Raw genomic sequence first — 17,361 nt, 5'->3', positions numbered from 1 at the left:
AGGGGGAAGGCGAAAAGAGGGCAGTAGCCCATGTTTTGCTACTGCTGTGGGTGTTGCCAGGATGCTCTGGGATCCGTGAAGAAGCAGCACTGCTTTGGGAAGGGAGGGGAGTGGGCTCTGCTGACAAAAATCTGCTGATCCTGGCTCAGCATTCTGTGATTTCTTGGCCTTTCCACCCCTTGTCTCCATGAGCAAACCCTGTGCAGGACTATGAGGTGTGTAGCTGCAGGCAGGGCTACTGGGGAGCTGAACCACAGCAGAAAGTACTGTGGAGCAGGAAACACACTGGTGTCAAATGGTGGAGACTGGGGTAGTTGCTTGACATGGAACTGGGAGTCTTGGGGAGAGTTATGCACATCAGACAGAATCCATGAGAGTAGCTTAGGAAATGGCAGTAAGGCAGTTCACTTGCATTAGACTTTTGGATAAAATCTGATTCCAAGTTTTGTTTTCAAGAGATTTTCTTAAAATTATTTTTTATTTATTTAGTTTTTAGAGATGTTAGACACAGTGTCATCTCTTTTGTTGTGTTATGTTGGCACGGGGGGTGGGGAGGCATGGAGTAAATAGTCCAGGAAAAAGCCTCAAAACTCCTGCCCAGCATAAATATTTCTTAAGAGACTGGTATTACCTGTGTGTCAGAACCGAGGATGCAAAAAGAGTGCTTGAACAAAACCATTGTGACTCAAATAGCATTTATTTGATGTAAAGAAAAAGAAAGAGAGCAATTTCAATAATAAGATAAATCAGTTCTGTTAGCAAAACTGCGTTATGAACAATAATGGGGAAAAAGCATATTCTGAGTGATGTACATGTCAAATTACCAAATAACTGTTATTTTGCATGGGGTGAAGGGAAGAATGAATTCTCTGGATAGAGTAAAGTAAGGAATTACTTCTGAAAGATGTGAAAAATCTAATGGCTGAGGCACAGCCTTCATTTTTTTTGTTATTCTGTTCTGTGCATAAGGTTTCTTTATGGTACTGCCAAAATGTCCCTGTTGCTCAGCAACAGCGAGCTGAAATAGCACCAGTTGGAGGAAATCTGCTGATTTACACTGGTTATAAAGTGTGTACTCTCACTCGAGCACAGATTTTGACATAAGAATGAAAGCTAGCCGTTGTAAGTTTGCCTCTTTGGGATACATATGGTCCTAGGTGGGAGATGTCAGTTCAGACACCAAAATATATCCCCATTCTGTCACAGTTTGGAGAGGTACATCCTCTGGGCAGAACATGACCTCATTTAATCCTAATCTGAGGGCCTGTCCAGCATCTCCCCTAGGAACAAGTCCTCATCTTATCCCAAAGAATTTTCCAGCTCTGCCTGTGGCTCTGCAGGCACGTTACTGTGCCTTGGGCTGACCGTGCCTCCTGTACAGCAGGAAATTTTGCACTTAAACTTTAAGAAGATATAGATGCAGCAAAATACCTTAAGTAAAAGGACCGGAATTTAGCAGCTTCCTAAATATCCCCTTTACACTGATTTCATAACTTTATTTTCCAACGTCTTCTAAGCTACTTATTTAAGAGATAAATTGTCTTTGGAAGAGTATAGTGATGATAAGTAGAGGAAAACTTATACTGAACTCTGAAAAGTATGAATATTTGTTTTAAAAATTAACTCCACAAAATATTATGTAGCTATTTGCCAAGTAAGACACAGGAATGGTACATTTTTACAAGCGAACTCTGGAGTGTCAGTCATACAGAAATACTGTCAAACATCTGAAAATCTAGCACTTCACCAGAAAATATTGCCAGCAGTTCATCCCAAATATTTTTCACTCAGATCTTCTTGCTCTTCTTAAAAGGACATCTTTTTTTTTTTTCTTACCCAGCCTCAAAAATCAGCAGTAGCACTGTTCACAGGCTACCTTTTATTTCCTCTGCTACAAAAGGAACAGGTTTTGATTGCTTTCACAGAAGAGACATTACTGCATGTAGGATAATGTCAGCTGCGGGACTTGAACGTATGGAGTATTCATGATGAAGATGTCGGGTTCATCGTGAGATGAACTATCTTGATAAGCCAGGCAGAAAAGTGGATGAGTTAACACCCATTAAGGTGACGAGCACTGTTGGGTGCAAGGTCAGCTCCCTCCTTTCCTAACTGCAGACCCTGGGGGCCTGTGCAGATGTGGTCCACTAGTATCCCAACCATTCCCTTCCTATTGTAGGAGAGAAATGGCAGGGCAGCAACTTCAGCAGCAGGCTGGGATGGGGAAGCATTTTGCTGCTTGATATTTGTGGGCAGAAGGGGATGATGTGGGGGGAGAGGTGGAAAAGATCAGTTCAAATTAGTTCTACTTGTGCACAGGCCGAACACAGACATTCTATTGCATAGGAAAGGGACAGCAATGCCTTTGCTGCTGTCCCTTGCTTTGCTAACCATGACCGAGTTCAAGTATTAAGAAAAATTATAAGAGTAACATAAACTTATGAAACTTCTTTTTTCTTTTTTTGGTAGAAAAATATTCTTTTCATAGGTATTTGCTACTTCTCTCTGCAACTGGGTAGGCCTGAAACATTTTTTTTTTCATGAGATATTAGAGCCTAGTACAAACTAAAACATGCAAAAGCTGGGGCTGACAGACACTCCCTCCATGCCATTATTGTGATTTCCTTACCACCTAGTCTTGCAAGTATTGGCAATGCTGCCTGCAATTTATCTGTGTCCATCTTGTGTATGATGATTACTGATACATGGTCTCTTTCTACTTGGGCTTGAGAGATCCTCCAGGTAGAATTTTTCACTACCTATGTTCTACTTAGCAAAGGGTACTCTTTAATCCACTTACCTGCTACTATGAAGCTTTCTAAGACATATCCTATTGCTGTCATAAACTGATTTTAGCCATTAATTAAATGCTGAGAGATGCTCTGCTCTTTATTGCTTTATGTCTGATTGCTATGACTCAGATTTCACAAACAGATTTTTCTTTTCAATTTCTAAGTCAATTCACCACTGCTTAAAATTCCAGTATGTGCTTTTAAATCATTACAGATTGGTCTTGGGAAAGGTCCTTCCAGCACAGCACAGTCTCTTACATACTAAGGATACAACAAATGAATGAGGTGGAAGAAGTCTTTCTACTCAGAAGGGGGTGATTCTTTTTAGTCTTGATTCTTTAGCACACAAATCACATGTTTTTTGGGGGGCGGGGGGAACACCTTGTACTCTTGCCTTAAAATCTGCAAAGTATTTCTCTTCTTGGGTCTTCATACGTCACAGCAAGATCTCTGATGTTTTTTCATCTTCAGGTAATAGACTCGGTTGGCTTCTGGATAGGTGACTTTGGAGAGTGGCAGCTTGTAGATGGCAGAGTTGTTTGTGGTTATTAACAGGAAGGTCAGCGCAGACAAGCAAAAAGCCCAGGTTCCTGATGGTACCCCAAACTGCAAAGAAAAATGCAAACCACCTATTTACTGTGTGTCTTTTTTTCCTTTGATCCCCCAACCCTTAAACAAAACTCAGAGCCAGGTAGCTTGGAAAAAAACTTTCTCCAGGAAGTCTTGACTTGGTTTTGCATGGAATCTCTTCCCTGGGAAGGCAGGATTTCCTTATGGGATCTTGACACTGTGCATTAACCTGCAATATCTGCCAGCTGTGGTGAGAAGGCTGCCTTCTCTTTGTGCATTTGCAGTGGTCTTGGATGGAAATAAGGTAGGAGTGGATATCAGAGGCGTTCAGCTTTTCCCTGGGCAGTTGTACTGGCTGCCTTTTGGCACTTGGGCAGAGCAATTAAACCAAATTTGAAGTTTCTTTACAGGTGTGGAGGACCCTTTTCTCAATCACTTCAGGCACAAAGGATGGATGTATAATTATCTCGGAGGTGTGGCGGGCTGAGCTGTGGAAGTTCATGCAAGCTCCCAGGAGAAAAGCTATGAGTGGCCTGTATCAGTGGGAACCACACCAAAGCCCTGGGCAGATGGTGTCCCATCTCCTAGATTAGTTCTGCCTTTGCCTCAATCATTCTCCATGTCTTGGTGTTTTGCTGGACGAGCCAGGAAAATACACAGTGTTCAAATCTGTTGTTGGGATCAAGGCTTTAGCTGGTACATTACTTACCACAGACAACATGTTAGTCACTGCTGCTCCCAGGTAGGCAGTGAAGAGCGCTGTGAAAAGGAATATGGTAGTTCCTAGTGAGTTCAGTTTCTCATGGAGGAAAGCAGCGAAGACGAACATCTCTCGCACTGCCTTAGGTAGCTCATGGTCTATGACCATGCCTGGGCATAATCCCCCTCTTAAAAGCTCTTTCCTTTGCACTGTGTCCCCCTCAACCTGGAGCTCAAGGAAAGGGCAAAACAAAAAAAGAACTGGAGTGATGAGAAATGTGGCTATGAAAACAGACTTTTGAAAAATGCACTGACGTGGGAAGTGTGTAGCTTGATGGATTGGGTTAAACAGGAAAATAACCATTCCACCCCCATCTCTCCTGCCTTCAGGGCTAGAAGGTGGGTCAATGAGATACAAAGCTAAATCTTTTTTATATGAGCACTGAATGAGCAATAGTTTCACACCCAGCTCACTGTGATATTGAAATTTCACATGGAATTGCCTTATAAATAATTCTTCAATCATTATGTGTTGCCTAACTCATGCCTTTGGTATCTATTTCAATATACTGGGAAACTTTATAGTCTAACTACACATGTGGGCTGATCTTGAACTCCAGTTTTCTCAAAGTTTAGATATGTCCTCCTCCAAAGAAGGAGTTTGAGCTGGTATCTGTGATGATTGGAAAAAACAATACAATTCATCCAGCAATGTTGAACAAACACAATTAATGCCTCAAAATTAAGCATCTAATTTCAAGACCTTAGTTAATCAGCATCCACTGATTGCATTTCTCATTTTGAACACAACTCTTAGCTGAAAGAGAAAGAACTGCTTTTATTTTGTCAGAGTACATTAGAACAAAGGTTCCAACATCTGACTCCATCATTCATCAGTCTTGCCTAACTCCATCTGCCTGTCTAGAGGTGGCCCTCAGGCTCCATCCCACCTCTACTATAAGTGCATCTTCTAAGGAAACGGGGCAGTAGAGAAAATCCATAGGGTACGTACCACAGGCAATTGCCAGCAAATGTGTCTGCCAGCTGAAAGCGTAGAACATGCCTCCAATGGCAATGCATGAAAGGGAGCTGTTGTAGCCCCACAAGCCGCAGTAGATTTTGCTAAAAGGTGTTGCTAAGCTCAGTGCTGGAAAATAAGTTAAAGATTTGTCATTCGTTGGCCAAAGAGGTAAAAGCTGCTGAGAAACGGCATGAATCCAGCTTTTTAAGGGCTCTAGCCAGCATGCATACATGAAGTTCCCATTTGTAGTTGTGTTGCTACAGTCTAAGACTAAAGTCACGTTAATCTAATACAATCAGGACAGCATTTCCCAGGTGCTACTGAGCTGAATTTGGCCATGCGATTTCAGAAGATACATGAATGAATGAGCATATGTGTGAACCTTAAATCTATCCCTAAGGCCTGCACATTCAGACTTATGGCTATCATTTTTAGTCAGCTGCTCCTAAACCCATCAGAATATATCCAGAAATGAAGTATTTCATGATAAAAATTCATTTCAGCCAAAAATATGCTTTTTTCTTCTGAAGATTTCCACCATCAGTAAGTCCACTAATTTTCCACCACCAAATGTTATGAAGGTTTCCGCCATCACAAAATGAGGTAGGGAATGGGGAAATCAATCAAAAGAATTCTTAAAACAGAAGCTTACATATATATTTTTTTCAAGCATTCTCCAATGGGGGAAACATTTGTGACTGTATCATTGTGGTTCCTTTTATTCTCCATGATTTTATAAAATTAGTGACACGTGTCAAATCCTTACCTGCCAGCATCCCCACTGCTGATCCAATTGCCGCATGCAGACAAATGAGAGGAGAAGAGATAAATAAAGCAATCAGGAAGATTCCCCCAGTCCACGGGTTGTCACAGCCATAAACCTGACCCACTCCGACTGGAATGGATTGCAGGAGCTGCAGAAATGGGAGGAAGAAAAAAAAGGTCATTTTCTTATTGGCTTTGTAATTTATTTTTTTTTTTTAGTACTTATTTTTCTTGGCCAGCCTCATGTTTGGCATTTGTTGGATGCAGTCTGGCTTTCTGGACTGTAAGTGGAAAGTTTGGACATTGCTTGAGAGGCAGCAGGGCATTTCCATAGGGTTTCCCCTCCAGTGAAAATGAGTCATGCCTTGCTCCCTATCCATGAGCTCCTCTGCCAGGTTTTTGCTCTAATATCAAAGGTTAATGTCTTTTGTCTTTGCATCATCTTTATACATGCTGCTGGCTGGGCCACTTTTGCATGCTGTGAATCTAGGAAACGGAAGTGCTCAGGGAGATGATGCCTTTCAGAAGACTTTCTCCTCAAGCTGGAGAGTGATCAGGCATTGGAACAGGAAGTGGTGGAATCACCGGAATCCCTGGGAAGTATTCAAAAAACTGTGTAGATGAGGGCCTTAGTGACATGGTTTAGTGGTGGCCTTGGTAAAGGTCCTGGGGTAAAGGTTGGAGTTGATGATCTTAAAGGTCTTTTACGACCTACTTAATTCTATGATTTCTTTGAGTGGGCAGATCCAAGGGTAAAATGGCCAATAATGGCTTGGCTGGAATTACAAGACTTCACTCAGGTAAGGCTATATACCTGATCTACTTATACACCTGAAACTCTGTTGGGATTCTCTAGGAATATGAATGGCAGTTGCTGGGTTGATGGAACAGAGCCCAACTTGTGCACATCTTAGTAATGGTTTCAAGACACTTTTCCTCAAAATGTTGTGTTCCTCAGTGTGGAACAGTCCATTTCACCATGGTAAATGTTCTTTGAGAAATGTCACTTATGGCGATTGCCATTTAATTGTCAATTAACTTCCTTTTCTTAATCACTCGCTGGGAACACCTCAAAATAATCTGCTGAGCCATGGGAGAAAGCTATTACTCTAGTATCTATATGGTTTGTGGTGCTATACAGTAGAATAAAATGTTCCTTTGGAAAAATCGCATTTGAATATTAACTTAAAATATGTGAATGTGTGCCTGCACCCCAGTTTGTAACCATTCTTCCATAGAAATGTCTGCTTGCTCGTTTCTAATCAGAAAAAAGAAATTTCAAAAACACAGCACTCTGTACATGGAAAACTAAAATTAACCCATGAGTTAACTGGTAGTCTCAGCACAACCTTAGCTAGGGGGTGCTGGTCAGTATATACACAGTAATGGGTAATTAGATTCCAAAGACTCTTTGAAAATTATAATATATATATTTAGATGCAATTGAAAATGAAAGATGCCAAAAACATTCTCATTTTCAGGCTACCAAGAGTGTTAATTCCCAAAGTAAACCTTTATTGGTTTATAATATTATTATTATTTGGATAATAGCTATCTTATAACTGCAATTTTGTATTGCCAGGCCATAATGTAGCAACATAAAGGAAGAAAATATCATTCTATAGTGGTTTCCTTTGTAGATGGAGAAGGCTGTTATCTCTAAGACATCTTACCATTGGCAGTTCAGCATCTGTCCAGGTGATGTTTGGTGTTGCTGTTGCAGGCTGAATGACAATTGTAGGGAAGAAGAGATTATGCGGTCCTGATGCAGCCAGGTAGAGGGTCAAGGCCAAGTTGAAAGGCAAGGTGAGAACAGGCAGATCCCACTTAGAGAAGACTGAGCCTAAAGCACTGGTGAAAACAGGGCTGGAAGAAGATCAAAATGGTCTTACTAGGAGCTTGTCAGCTAGGCAAAAATCCCAACCCCAACAAAAAAAAAAATACCACCCTGCAGGAATTCACCCTATTTCTTTAAAAAAAGCTGTTTAATTTCCTCAGTCTTTCTGATAAAATAAGAGGTGTTCTGGGGTCACTCAGTAAATTAATTTCCTACTCTTCTCCATGCAGTTATCAATGTACAGATTCCAGTGGTGTTATGCACCGCTGAAATCTCTACATTGCATATATATGCAATATATGTGGTGAATTTGGTGACCATGAAGAAGACAAGACCCTCCATTCTTGTGCAGGATCCGGTGATTTAATGAAGTTATTCCCAGCTCAGTTGCAGTGCTTACTTTTTTAATTTGATACTTGAAGTAGACTGAATTTAGGACACCTGAGCCATGTCTGAGTGAACTATGTGTCCTTATTCAAGCTTATGGATCAGAAGGAAAGGCTGACATCAAAGTTACGCTAAATTTCCCCTGTTAAAATAATGTTCCTCTTGAAACAAAAATGAATTGACTCATCACAGTAATACGGCTAACATTTAGGATGTTGCATTACACATGATCAGCCATCAATTTTCCTTTTCCCCATTGGATTTTTTTGTGATTATGTGGGTATTTTCTTTGTTTCCTCATTATATTTGATTTTAAAATAATGCTACAGATTTAGTAGCACACGTGCCTGTTGTGTTTCTTTTCCACTGTTGTCTGCATAGTGCATAAAAATACAACAGTTCAGTCCCAGTGTGAGGGCTCTGGGGCTGGAATAAGAAGCAGAGGAGCCATCTAACTTACCATGTCATGGACACCAGTGCTACAGGCAGTAGAAGCCACCAGTGGTAGTCTCCCTTATCAGAGAAGATGGCCATGAGCAATCCCACCAAGAGCCCGTTGTAGCCATACAGGCCTGCTGCTGTGGCTGATCTGTGTGAAGGAAACAAGTATCTTGAAACCTTCTTTTTTGAGGATGCTTTGCTCACATCATCCCCTACTCTCAATGCCCGCATCAACCCCTCCCTCCCTGGACTCTCTGTGATGAAAATCTGCAAAGGATCATGCAACTGAACTTTGATTTTCCATTCTTGAGTCCTGTGTCCTCTCAGCAACTACCTTTTCTGCAATTATATCCAGTGTCCTTTTGCGCCAGATACAGCTGATGGGAAGATTTGTCTGGTCCTACCAGACCAGACTATTAGCCAGGATTGTGCTTTTACTCCATGTCGCTTTTTTAACACGTAAGTCATCACTGAAGTGACAGTCTGGATTTAAAGGGGAAAACGATGGACTTACCTATCCTGACCCAGAATAAGTGCTGTTAAAGTGGAGACAACAGTTCCTAAACAGCCTGTAAGTGTCCACCATGGGTTCTGCATCAGGAAGCCAGCAACAACAATGATCCCACTGATGGGATTGTTGACAAACATCACCTGGGATATTCCACGAAGCACCCAGTCAACAAACTGGATCATGAGAGGTTTATCTGGAAGAGATCAAACTAAATAGTAATAGAAAAACCAAACTAACCATATATGCAGATGGTCCTGACTTGTGATTGATTTTTTGAAACTCAGGAAGAGTTTTGGCAGTGGAACTTGGCAGCACAATTGAAGCAATGAATCAACAAGACTGTAAAACCTGACTGGGATTTATTATGGTCTGTAGTGAAGTCTTACAGCTGGAAAGCTGAGATGAACAGTGTGGTTGCCAGAGTCTCATGTTATAAAGTACCCTGGACCAGATTCATGTGAACCAGTTAATTTATGATGTCTGTGCCTCAGATGGCAAATCGTGTGTGTATCCCACTACTGATTTATTATGGGGACTAAGCACACCTACCTATATGTAATTTAACTTCACAGTGGCATTAGGCTTGACAGAAACTACTCAGCTGAAAGAACAGGGAGTCTTATGAAGAATGGCAGAGCACAGAATAACTATCCCAGAGTATGTTTTGTGGGATTAAATTTGCTTTGTACATGGCATGTTGGGAGGCAAATGTCATCTGAGTCGTCCTCAAGATTTAAGCAGTGTGTGTGTCTCTGCACAAAGCTGATTTTTTCCCCACAAAATAAAAATTAATCAGGGCAGAGGTTCTTTCTGCACGAGTATGACTTGAATTACATTACTGAGAAGTTAGTTATTACTCCTTTGATGTAATTCTTCTTTGGAATCCCCTAATTAGTCACTATGAAGTAGCTTTACCTTTTAGCCAGGCTCTAAATTCCTTCATGTCTCCAGCGAGGTACCCAACGCCTCTGCAGAACCTCTTCCCAGCTTTGATCAGTGGATTCTGCTTTATTGGGTTTCTTTCTCCCTTGTTTTCTATCTTGATATCAACACTGTTTTCCATGTTGATGCTCCAACCCTTTGGTAAAATTAAAGGGAAAAAAAAAAGGACAGTTCATTACAATGCTTTTTACTGTTCCCTGTTTATTCTCTCACCATGTTTTATTTTGGAGCCAGAAAGAGGAAGATCCTTACTCTGAACACCTGATTCTCATATCCCTCTTCACGCGCTTTTGGGACCCTTCTCTATCCTTCCAGGCTTTCACGCAGTCATGGATTTGAACACCACAAGGAACAACTGAGCCTTCTGTTAATTGTCTTTTACCTGATTTTAACATCCTGCTCAGCTACACCATGTGTTCTAGAAATCAAACAGTTCTTGGTTTAAGAGGTGACTTCAAGAAGAGCAAGGTGGCATCAGGGGACACTGGCTTCACAGAAGTTGAAGCTTACCTGAAGATTGAGCTCCAAGGAAGTCCACCACATCTAGGAAGCTGCTTCAGTGAGTAAGTTTCCTCTGCTGCTTAACCCATATTTCCCGTTTGAATTTATCCATCAGCCACCAATAATAGCTACCTAAAGTTGGGTTTATAGGTCTCTATACTGCCCCTGTTGGGATCACCTCAACCTTTCCCATGAGCATGGTCTTAGCTAGAGGGTTGTTCATGGTGTCTTACTCAGTTACTCACATGCATATGTACATTAAATTTTTCTTTAGTGAATTGTACTTTCAGCTGTCCCATGTTTAGAAGTACCCAGCACTGATTTAAGAGATTATAGGCCAAATTCAGAGTGTTTGCTTTCCCCAGATAAGTACCACACAGCTGCTTCCTCATTCTCCCCCACTCCACAGCGGGATGGGGAGAATTGGAATAAAATGTGAAAAATCCCATGGGTTGAACTAAGACCAGTTTAATAATTTAAATAAGAGTAAAATATAATATAATAAAAATTGGAAATAAAGAGAGAAAGAGAGGAAGGAATAAAAAAAGTGACACACAATACAATTGCTCACCACTTGCTGACTGATGCCCAGCCCGATCTGAGCAGCGATCAGCCCTTTCTGGGTAACTCCCCCCAGTTTATATACTGGGCACGACATGCTGTGGTATAGAATACCCCTTTGGCTATTTCAGGTGAGGTGTCCTGTCTCTGCTTCCTCCCGGCTTCCTGTTCACCTCACCACTGGCAGAGCGTGAGAGATGGAAAAGTCCTTGATCAGGTTAAGTGCTAGTGAGCAACAACCAGAACATCAGTGTGTTATCAGCGTTGTTCTCCGACTAAAGTCTAAACACAGCACTGCACCAGCTACTAGGAAGAAAAGTAACTCTATTCCAGCCAAAACCAGGACAACTGGCCATTGTTCTTACGCATAAGACAAGGTAGGTGACCACATGTAAAGAAGAAACTCTCATGGACTAATAAAAAGACTCTTCTTAGATTTAGCAGGCACTATATCAAGACTTAAATAAGGTAGAGGAGCATTATAGGCTAAACAGAGGTGTCTGGGCCTAAATAAGATGTTTGGGAAATCTGCACAGGGCTGGTAGAGACAGGATCCCCTATGAGAGACATGTCCTTTGGATTAGGAGATGCTGGAATACCTTTTGGCAACTCATGCAGCTCTACACAGCTTCATTCAGTCACACGGACCAGAGACTTGCACCAGCTACAAATACTGGATTTTAAAAACAATGTCGTATAGCCAATTCATCATTTGTATAAGGGCCAATTCTCAATATGAAACCAGCAATTTTAAACCAGCCAAACCTTTCCCTGGAATGTACTGTTTTCTGAAGAGTAGATCTAATTCTTAGTGATTGTCAAGACAAAGAATACATGTGACAAGGTGTGTTGTTGAGTGAATACAAAACCAGAGCTATTTCAGGACTCACTGGTGAGTAGCAGCTTGTGCAAGAAGTAAAGAATTCAGTTTGGGAGTTCATAGTCGAAATAAGATGACACAAACACATAAGTATGGAATTAGTCCTTGACTTACTTCCAACTTCGGTAAAAGCCCTTTTGGCAGCTGGGGCAGAGAATCCATGCTTCACAAATACAGGTGCTGAGTACTTAAGTTAAGCAGCCTCACCCCTGGGCATTACACTTGCAGATCCATACTTGTGGTTAAGCAGCTCTCAGTCCATGTAGGGGAATGGCTGGTTAATGTACATCCTGGCTGATTTCTTACTGTATGTTATTGGGGGCTGATGGTGACATTTCAGAAAACAGTAAGTATTTGCACAAACTATAACTAGACATTTTCTACCTCCTGCAAGGTAGGTAGAAAGGTTAGCTGCAAGGGCCCAGCTAATGCAAGAGTTGGTTCCACATGAAAGAGGCAGAAGACAGGACCAGTAGGTGGAAGAGTGTTGAATTTGACTTTGTGTAGGACATGAAGGCAAAAGGAGCTTAACTAAAGGAGGAAGAAAAAGAAGGATAAAAGTGTTGTAGGGATGGTGTCTCTGTGCTGGAAGGCTTTTTTCTGGCTCAGTTATAATTCATTACCTTGATTCATTAACCTTCACTTTTCTCATATTTTACTCTGAAATAACGGAATAAGTGAATTGGATGCACTTTCAGTTAAATCAAAATTTCCAGCCAAGATAAATGCTGTTCATTTTGTGTGAAAGCGCATTTACATTTTCAGTTTAAAGAATCTTTCTCTTTATACGACTTAGGCTTTCTCTGTTGCTAATCCATAAAGTCACGGGCTGTTGCACTTGGTGAATGATGCTGTGTGTCCTGTGCTAGCATGCCCGGTATGTTTCCCCTGCCTGCTGATTGAGGAACCGTTTGCACTGCAGGACTCTGCAGTGTGTGATGTAATGGACATGTAAAGAAGTATGGGAGTCACCATCTGGTCCACTTGCACAGTGGAGAAGAAAACTGGTCAAGTTGGAGGCCTTAATTCATCAAAACTTGATGAATTGCCTTGCTGTGGGAAGTGCATACTTCAGGCAGTCCTTGCATAGTGCACGTCTGAGAGCACAGAACTCCTTTGCTCTGGGCTTTCATGGGCAGAAATTAAGTTATCTTGGTGCACTTGGGATGACAAAAAGACCAGGTGACCAGGTTAGTCACTTCCACCAACCTGGTTTGAACTTCACCCCCCGTGAAGGCTGTGCTAATGCCCTGCATGCATGCTCTTACAGAATACTCAAAATTACAGTGGTTGTGGAGTAATCATGGTTACCTTCTAGCCAGTAGCACAGGACATGTTCTTATATCCCTGTCTATCAAGCAATGTGTCTCTCTAAAGAGAGACGTCTCACATGAAGTTCAGTTCATCTTTCCTATCAACTCATGTATGCTAAGGGGAAATGAAATCATGAGTTTGTCCTTACCACCTGCAGAGCAGCCTGATACATAATGGGTAGGCCAAGAGCACCTTTGATTTCTGGTGAGACCTTCATGACACTGTAACAGACTCTGATCCAGCCCTACTGGCTTCACAACCACCCTGAATCACATCCCAGTGCTGCATGAGGACTGCCTCCTGTGTGCAGAGGTTGGGCTATTGCCACAGCCCTGAGGCTTGTCCTGTCCATCCAGAAACACAGAGCATGGAGGGTTTGCATTACTTCTACTTAGCTGTCCAAAGAAAATATAAAGAAATGTTTCTTACCCATGGAAGCTGTGGCTGCCTTATCCCTGGAAGTGTTCAAGGCCAGGATGGATGGGGCTTGGAGCAACCTGGTCTAGTGGAAGGTGTCCCTGCTCATGGCAAGGGGCTGGAACTAGATGAGTTTTAAGGTCCCTTCCCACCAAACCAGTCTATGACTGTATGATTCTAAGTAGTACACCATTTGGAAACTGGCACTAACGTAGAATATTTTGGGCAGTTTTAATAATTTTTGATACTGTAAGAAGCAGTAGCTATCATATATGCTCAGATTAATGATCTGCTAACACATTACCTTGTTTTAGGCATTAGACGATAGCAGCTGTTTAAGAAAGGACAGAATACAAAAGATCCCTCATCCCAGAATAATGGAAATGTTCAGAGAATTTTAAGACAGTGGTGTCTGTATTTTAATTGAAGCTGAAGTGTGCATATTCTGCATGAAGGCCAGCCTAGAGCAGGTCTTCTGAAGACCTGCTATTGAAGTTATGTTAACATACAGTTTTCAGTCAAAGGGGGCTTTTTTTTTTCTCTTAGTGCATGAAGAAAGGAAATGGAAATAATTGTGAAAGGACTATTCTGTTGGAACAGATTGCTTGGCTTCTGCAGGGGTCAGGATTTTTAACTTTTGTTTTTAGTCCTTATTTCTATTTCCCTGGTAAAGCGTTTTTTTATCTCAGATTCTTAACTAAAGCTGTGTTAAGACACACAGCTTGAAGTGCACTGCCTGACCTCATTTATGTTCTGGAGAGGTGCTCCACGAGTTTGGTAGGAAATGCAATGCTGGTGTGTAACTGGTGTGATACAGGAGCAGCAGTGAGTCTGAATGTGGTTTTCATCTCTGTGGTGCAAGGACTGATTTGTACTCTGCTGCAAGTGCAGAGGAACTACTTAAAACTGTTTTCCCATGTGGAAAAGTGACAGCTAGACATGGAGCACTGCTGCTTTTCCCCGGTGATTCCAGATATTTGCTGCCTTCCCTTGTCTAGATATCTTTGTGCTGTTGGATAATATCTCCCTGTCATCCTCGCTAAGAATGCTCACATAAGCAAGAAGGAAGATTTTGCAGCTAAAAGTATCTCAATGCTTTTGTATCACCTATGAAATGGAACCTGTGAGAATAGAAAAAAAAGATGTTTTTCTTGCATGAAAATGAAACCATCACAGGGCCAAGAAGCTAATCTATTGGGTTTTTTTTTATCATCTTTTCAGAGTTAATGAATGTCCATGTAGCAAAGCACTGGTGTTATGCAACTTCATGTCTCCCTTAATCAATTTCTCTTCCACTTGTGTACACTTCTTCCATGTCACACCATACTTATGGCGTCTCAATAATGCCTCATTCAAGCTGCAGCGAGGCAGACTCTGTGCTGGTGCTGCAACAGCTGACCTGCGAACACTCTTTTATTCATCAAGTGAAAACAAGCCCCGTCGCACGTTCGTAGTGTGGTACTCATGGTAAGAGCAGCGCTGTGCTTGCAGCTTGGAAAGGAACAGAGGCTTTGATTTGGCTAATTGCTTTAATACTCCTAGGTAATAAATAGTTACTTCCAAGCTGGTGCATGTGCTGCTAAGAGTTAGGCTTTTACCTCTGAAAATGCAGCAAAGTTATCTAGTACTTTCTCTTCTTTCTAGAATTTTCCTCTCTCCCTGATAAAATTCAAGTTACTCTGTAAATCAAGAGGATCTAAGTTACTGTATGGCATTTGTTTTTCCAAGGAACTGCTATTGCACAAGTACAGTCATTGTATCTTGCATTCTCTAATTGTCGCTGTGAAGCATGCGGGCAGCCAGCGCTGTGCGCAGCATGTTTTTAGAGGAATTCCTGCGTCCAAGTACAATAGAAGGAAAGGGCCAGATTCTCAGCATAGCCCTTGTAGCATTACCAGGGGTTTAGCAAAGCTGGATAAGTGTAGTGTTGCGTTATGTATAAGAACACACGCCTGCACAAGCGCACTCCCAAAACAGAGATATTCTAATGCACTTGAACCTCACTGAAAAAAAAAAGGTAGTTCAAGTTTTCTGATAGAATAGACATTTCCAAACATTAGTTCAAAAGAAAGCTTATCCCTCAGATTCAAATGTTCATTAAGCCTGTTTGCAATTCAATTTTCAGAAATCTGTCTCTTGGGGACAGAGAGATCCAGACACACTGTCACATTAACTCTATATTATTACTATTTGGGCATTTTTAATTTCTCAGAATAGAAAGGCAGTAAAAGGAGATGTTAAAGAGTTACAGTTGGGGTTTTTTTTAGATTTTATTTTTTTAATTCTTTTTTTCATTTTTTCTCACAGGTTCAGCCAACTGGGCTAAGCCCTGCTAATGAATCCTCACCCTGCTAGAAAAATCTCAGTAACTGGAATTCTTGTGACATTGTCACCTCTTGATTGAATGTCTTGAGCCTTAGCTGCTCTTGCTCAAGTGGACTGCTCAAATGCTGTTTGTTAGGTGTTTTGGGGGAGAAGAAAGATCCAGGTAAGTCAGTAAGAGGGTGCATGCTCATTGCTGTGTGCTAAAAGGAATTGAGAGATTGCTCTTACCTCTCTGATGAGCTTAGTGGTAGCAGTTGCTTTGCTGGCTAGGACAGAAGGCAAGCAGGGCAAGAAGAGGAGTGGGGAAAAGAAAATGTCTCACCAGCTTATATAGGTTAGCATGGCCCTGTCCTGATATTACTAATTAGTTTGTTTCTCCTCCCACTTGGTGAGCTCCAAGAAAAAGTTAAGAAGGTTCCCTCTTGAATTCTCCACCTTTCCTCTTGCTCTGTCCTTGGTCTCTTGCCAACAGCCTCTCCAAATGTCCTGTTCCCTGCTGCTATTTTTTTGTTATTGTTAATTCTCCTTTAACACTGTCCTTTCTCCTCCTCTAGCACTTGAAAGGACGCAAGGCTTTAAAGTGGACTCTTGGTATACCTGAGCTCAACCTCTCCAGTGTTATTCTCCTTATCCAAGACAGCTCAGGATCCTTCCCTCTCAAAACACTGACCTGGGAGTGCACATCACAGTGTGACATGTTCAGCAACCTGCCAAGTTTTCCCGTTTCTAGGTAGTTTTTGGAGGCACTATTCTGTTAACATACTGGTATGAAGGACCTAGTGATCTTCTATTGTTTAGTTGCCTTTTATCAGTTATTTGAGAAATTCAAAGGGCATTTTTCCTTCTTATTTTTAACCTGCCCCCCCGGCTTGGTGGAGAAATTTGGAATATTAGAAGTGTGGCATATCTGAGAGGCTTATAAGGCTGTGAAATCACTGTGAAAGGCAGAGAGGAGTCTGGAAAGGGAAGTCTTGAGAGAGTGAATTATGGGAGAAAGGACAAAGAAAAAGCTAGTGAACTTAAAGAACCCATTAGGCTAATTCAAACCACAGTTTAACTCCCTTTAGGAGTCTTTTACAGTGATGACTTAAAGAAGCAACCCCACAAATTCACCCAAGAGCTGGAGCGAATGGTTTGTTACTGAACCAGAACCCATCTAGTTTTACAACTTTGCTTCCTTCAGCCCTTTGGAAACAGCCTCATCATCTATGTGAGCTTAAATCATGTTATTCTCACTATATTTATTCCCAGGGTGCCTCTCTTTATGGAAGTGTTTTTAACAGGAGACTATTTTTTTTCCCCTAAGAGCAGAGTATTTTTTTACCCGAAGAGCTGATGGTGGCTGTCAGCTTGGCACTGCTGATAAGCAAGGTTCATAGAATCATAGAATCACAGGCT

At 41.6% G+C, this 17,361-nt stretch overlaps 1 protein-coding gene across 1 annotated transcript in view; it reads right to left on the bottom strand.

Annotated features, from left to right (window-relative positions):
* Positions 1-2,822: 2,822 nt before the first annotated feature.
* Positions 2,823-17,361, bottom strand: part of SLC14A2 (solute carrier family 14 member 2) — a 352,417-nt gene continuing 337,878 nt past the window's right edge. Inside the window, exons 13-20 of the mRNA XM_030470582.1 lie at positions 9,939-10,101; positions 9,027-9,216; positions 8,532-8,660; positions 7,521-7,713; positions 5,849-5,996; positions 5,074-5,208; positions 4,072-4,121; positions 2,823-3,398 (exon numbers count right to left, since the gene is read on the bottom strand). Of these exons, the coding sequence (XP_030326442.1) occupies positions 3,222-3,398; positions 4,072-4,121; positions 5,074-5,208; positions 5,849-5,996; positions 7,521-7,713; positions 8,532-8,660; positions 9,027-9,216; positions 9,939-10,101 (1,185 nt within the window). The 3' untranslated portion in view covers positions 2,823-3,221. The remainder of the gene's footprint in view (positions 3,399-4,071; positions 4,122-5,073; positions 5,209-5,848; positions 5,997-7,520; positions 7,714-8,531; positions 8,661-9,026; positions 9,217-9,938; positions 10,102-17,361) is intronic.

The sequence above is a fragment of the Strigops habroptila genome, chromosome Z (assembly GCF_004027225.2).
Source record: "Strigops habroptila isolate Jane chromosome Z, bStrHab1.2.pri, whole genome shotgun sequence".
NCBI lineage: Eukaryota > Metazoa > Chordata > Aves > Psittaciformes > Psittacidae > Strigops > Strigops habroptila.
The sequence above is the reverse complement of the archived record's forward strand: the minus strand, read 5'-3'. Positions and strand labels throughout refer to the sequence as shown.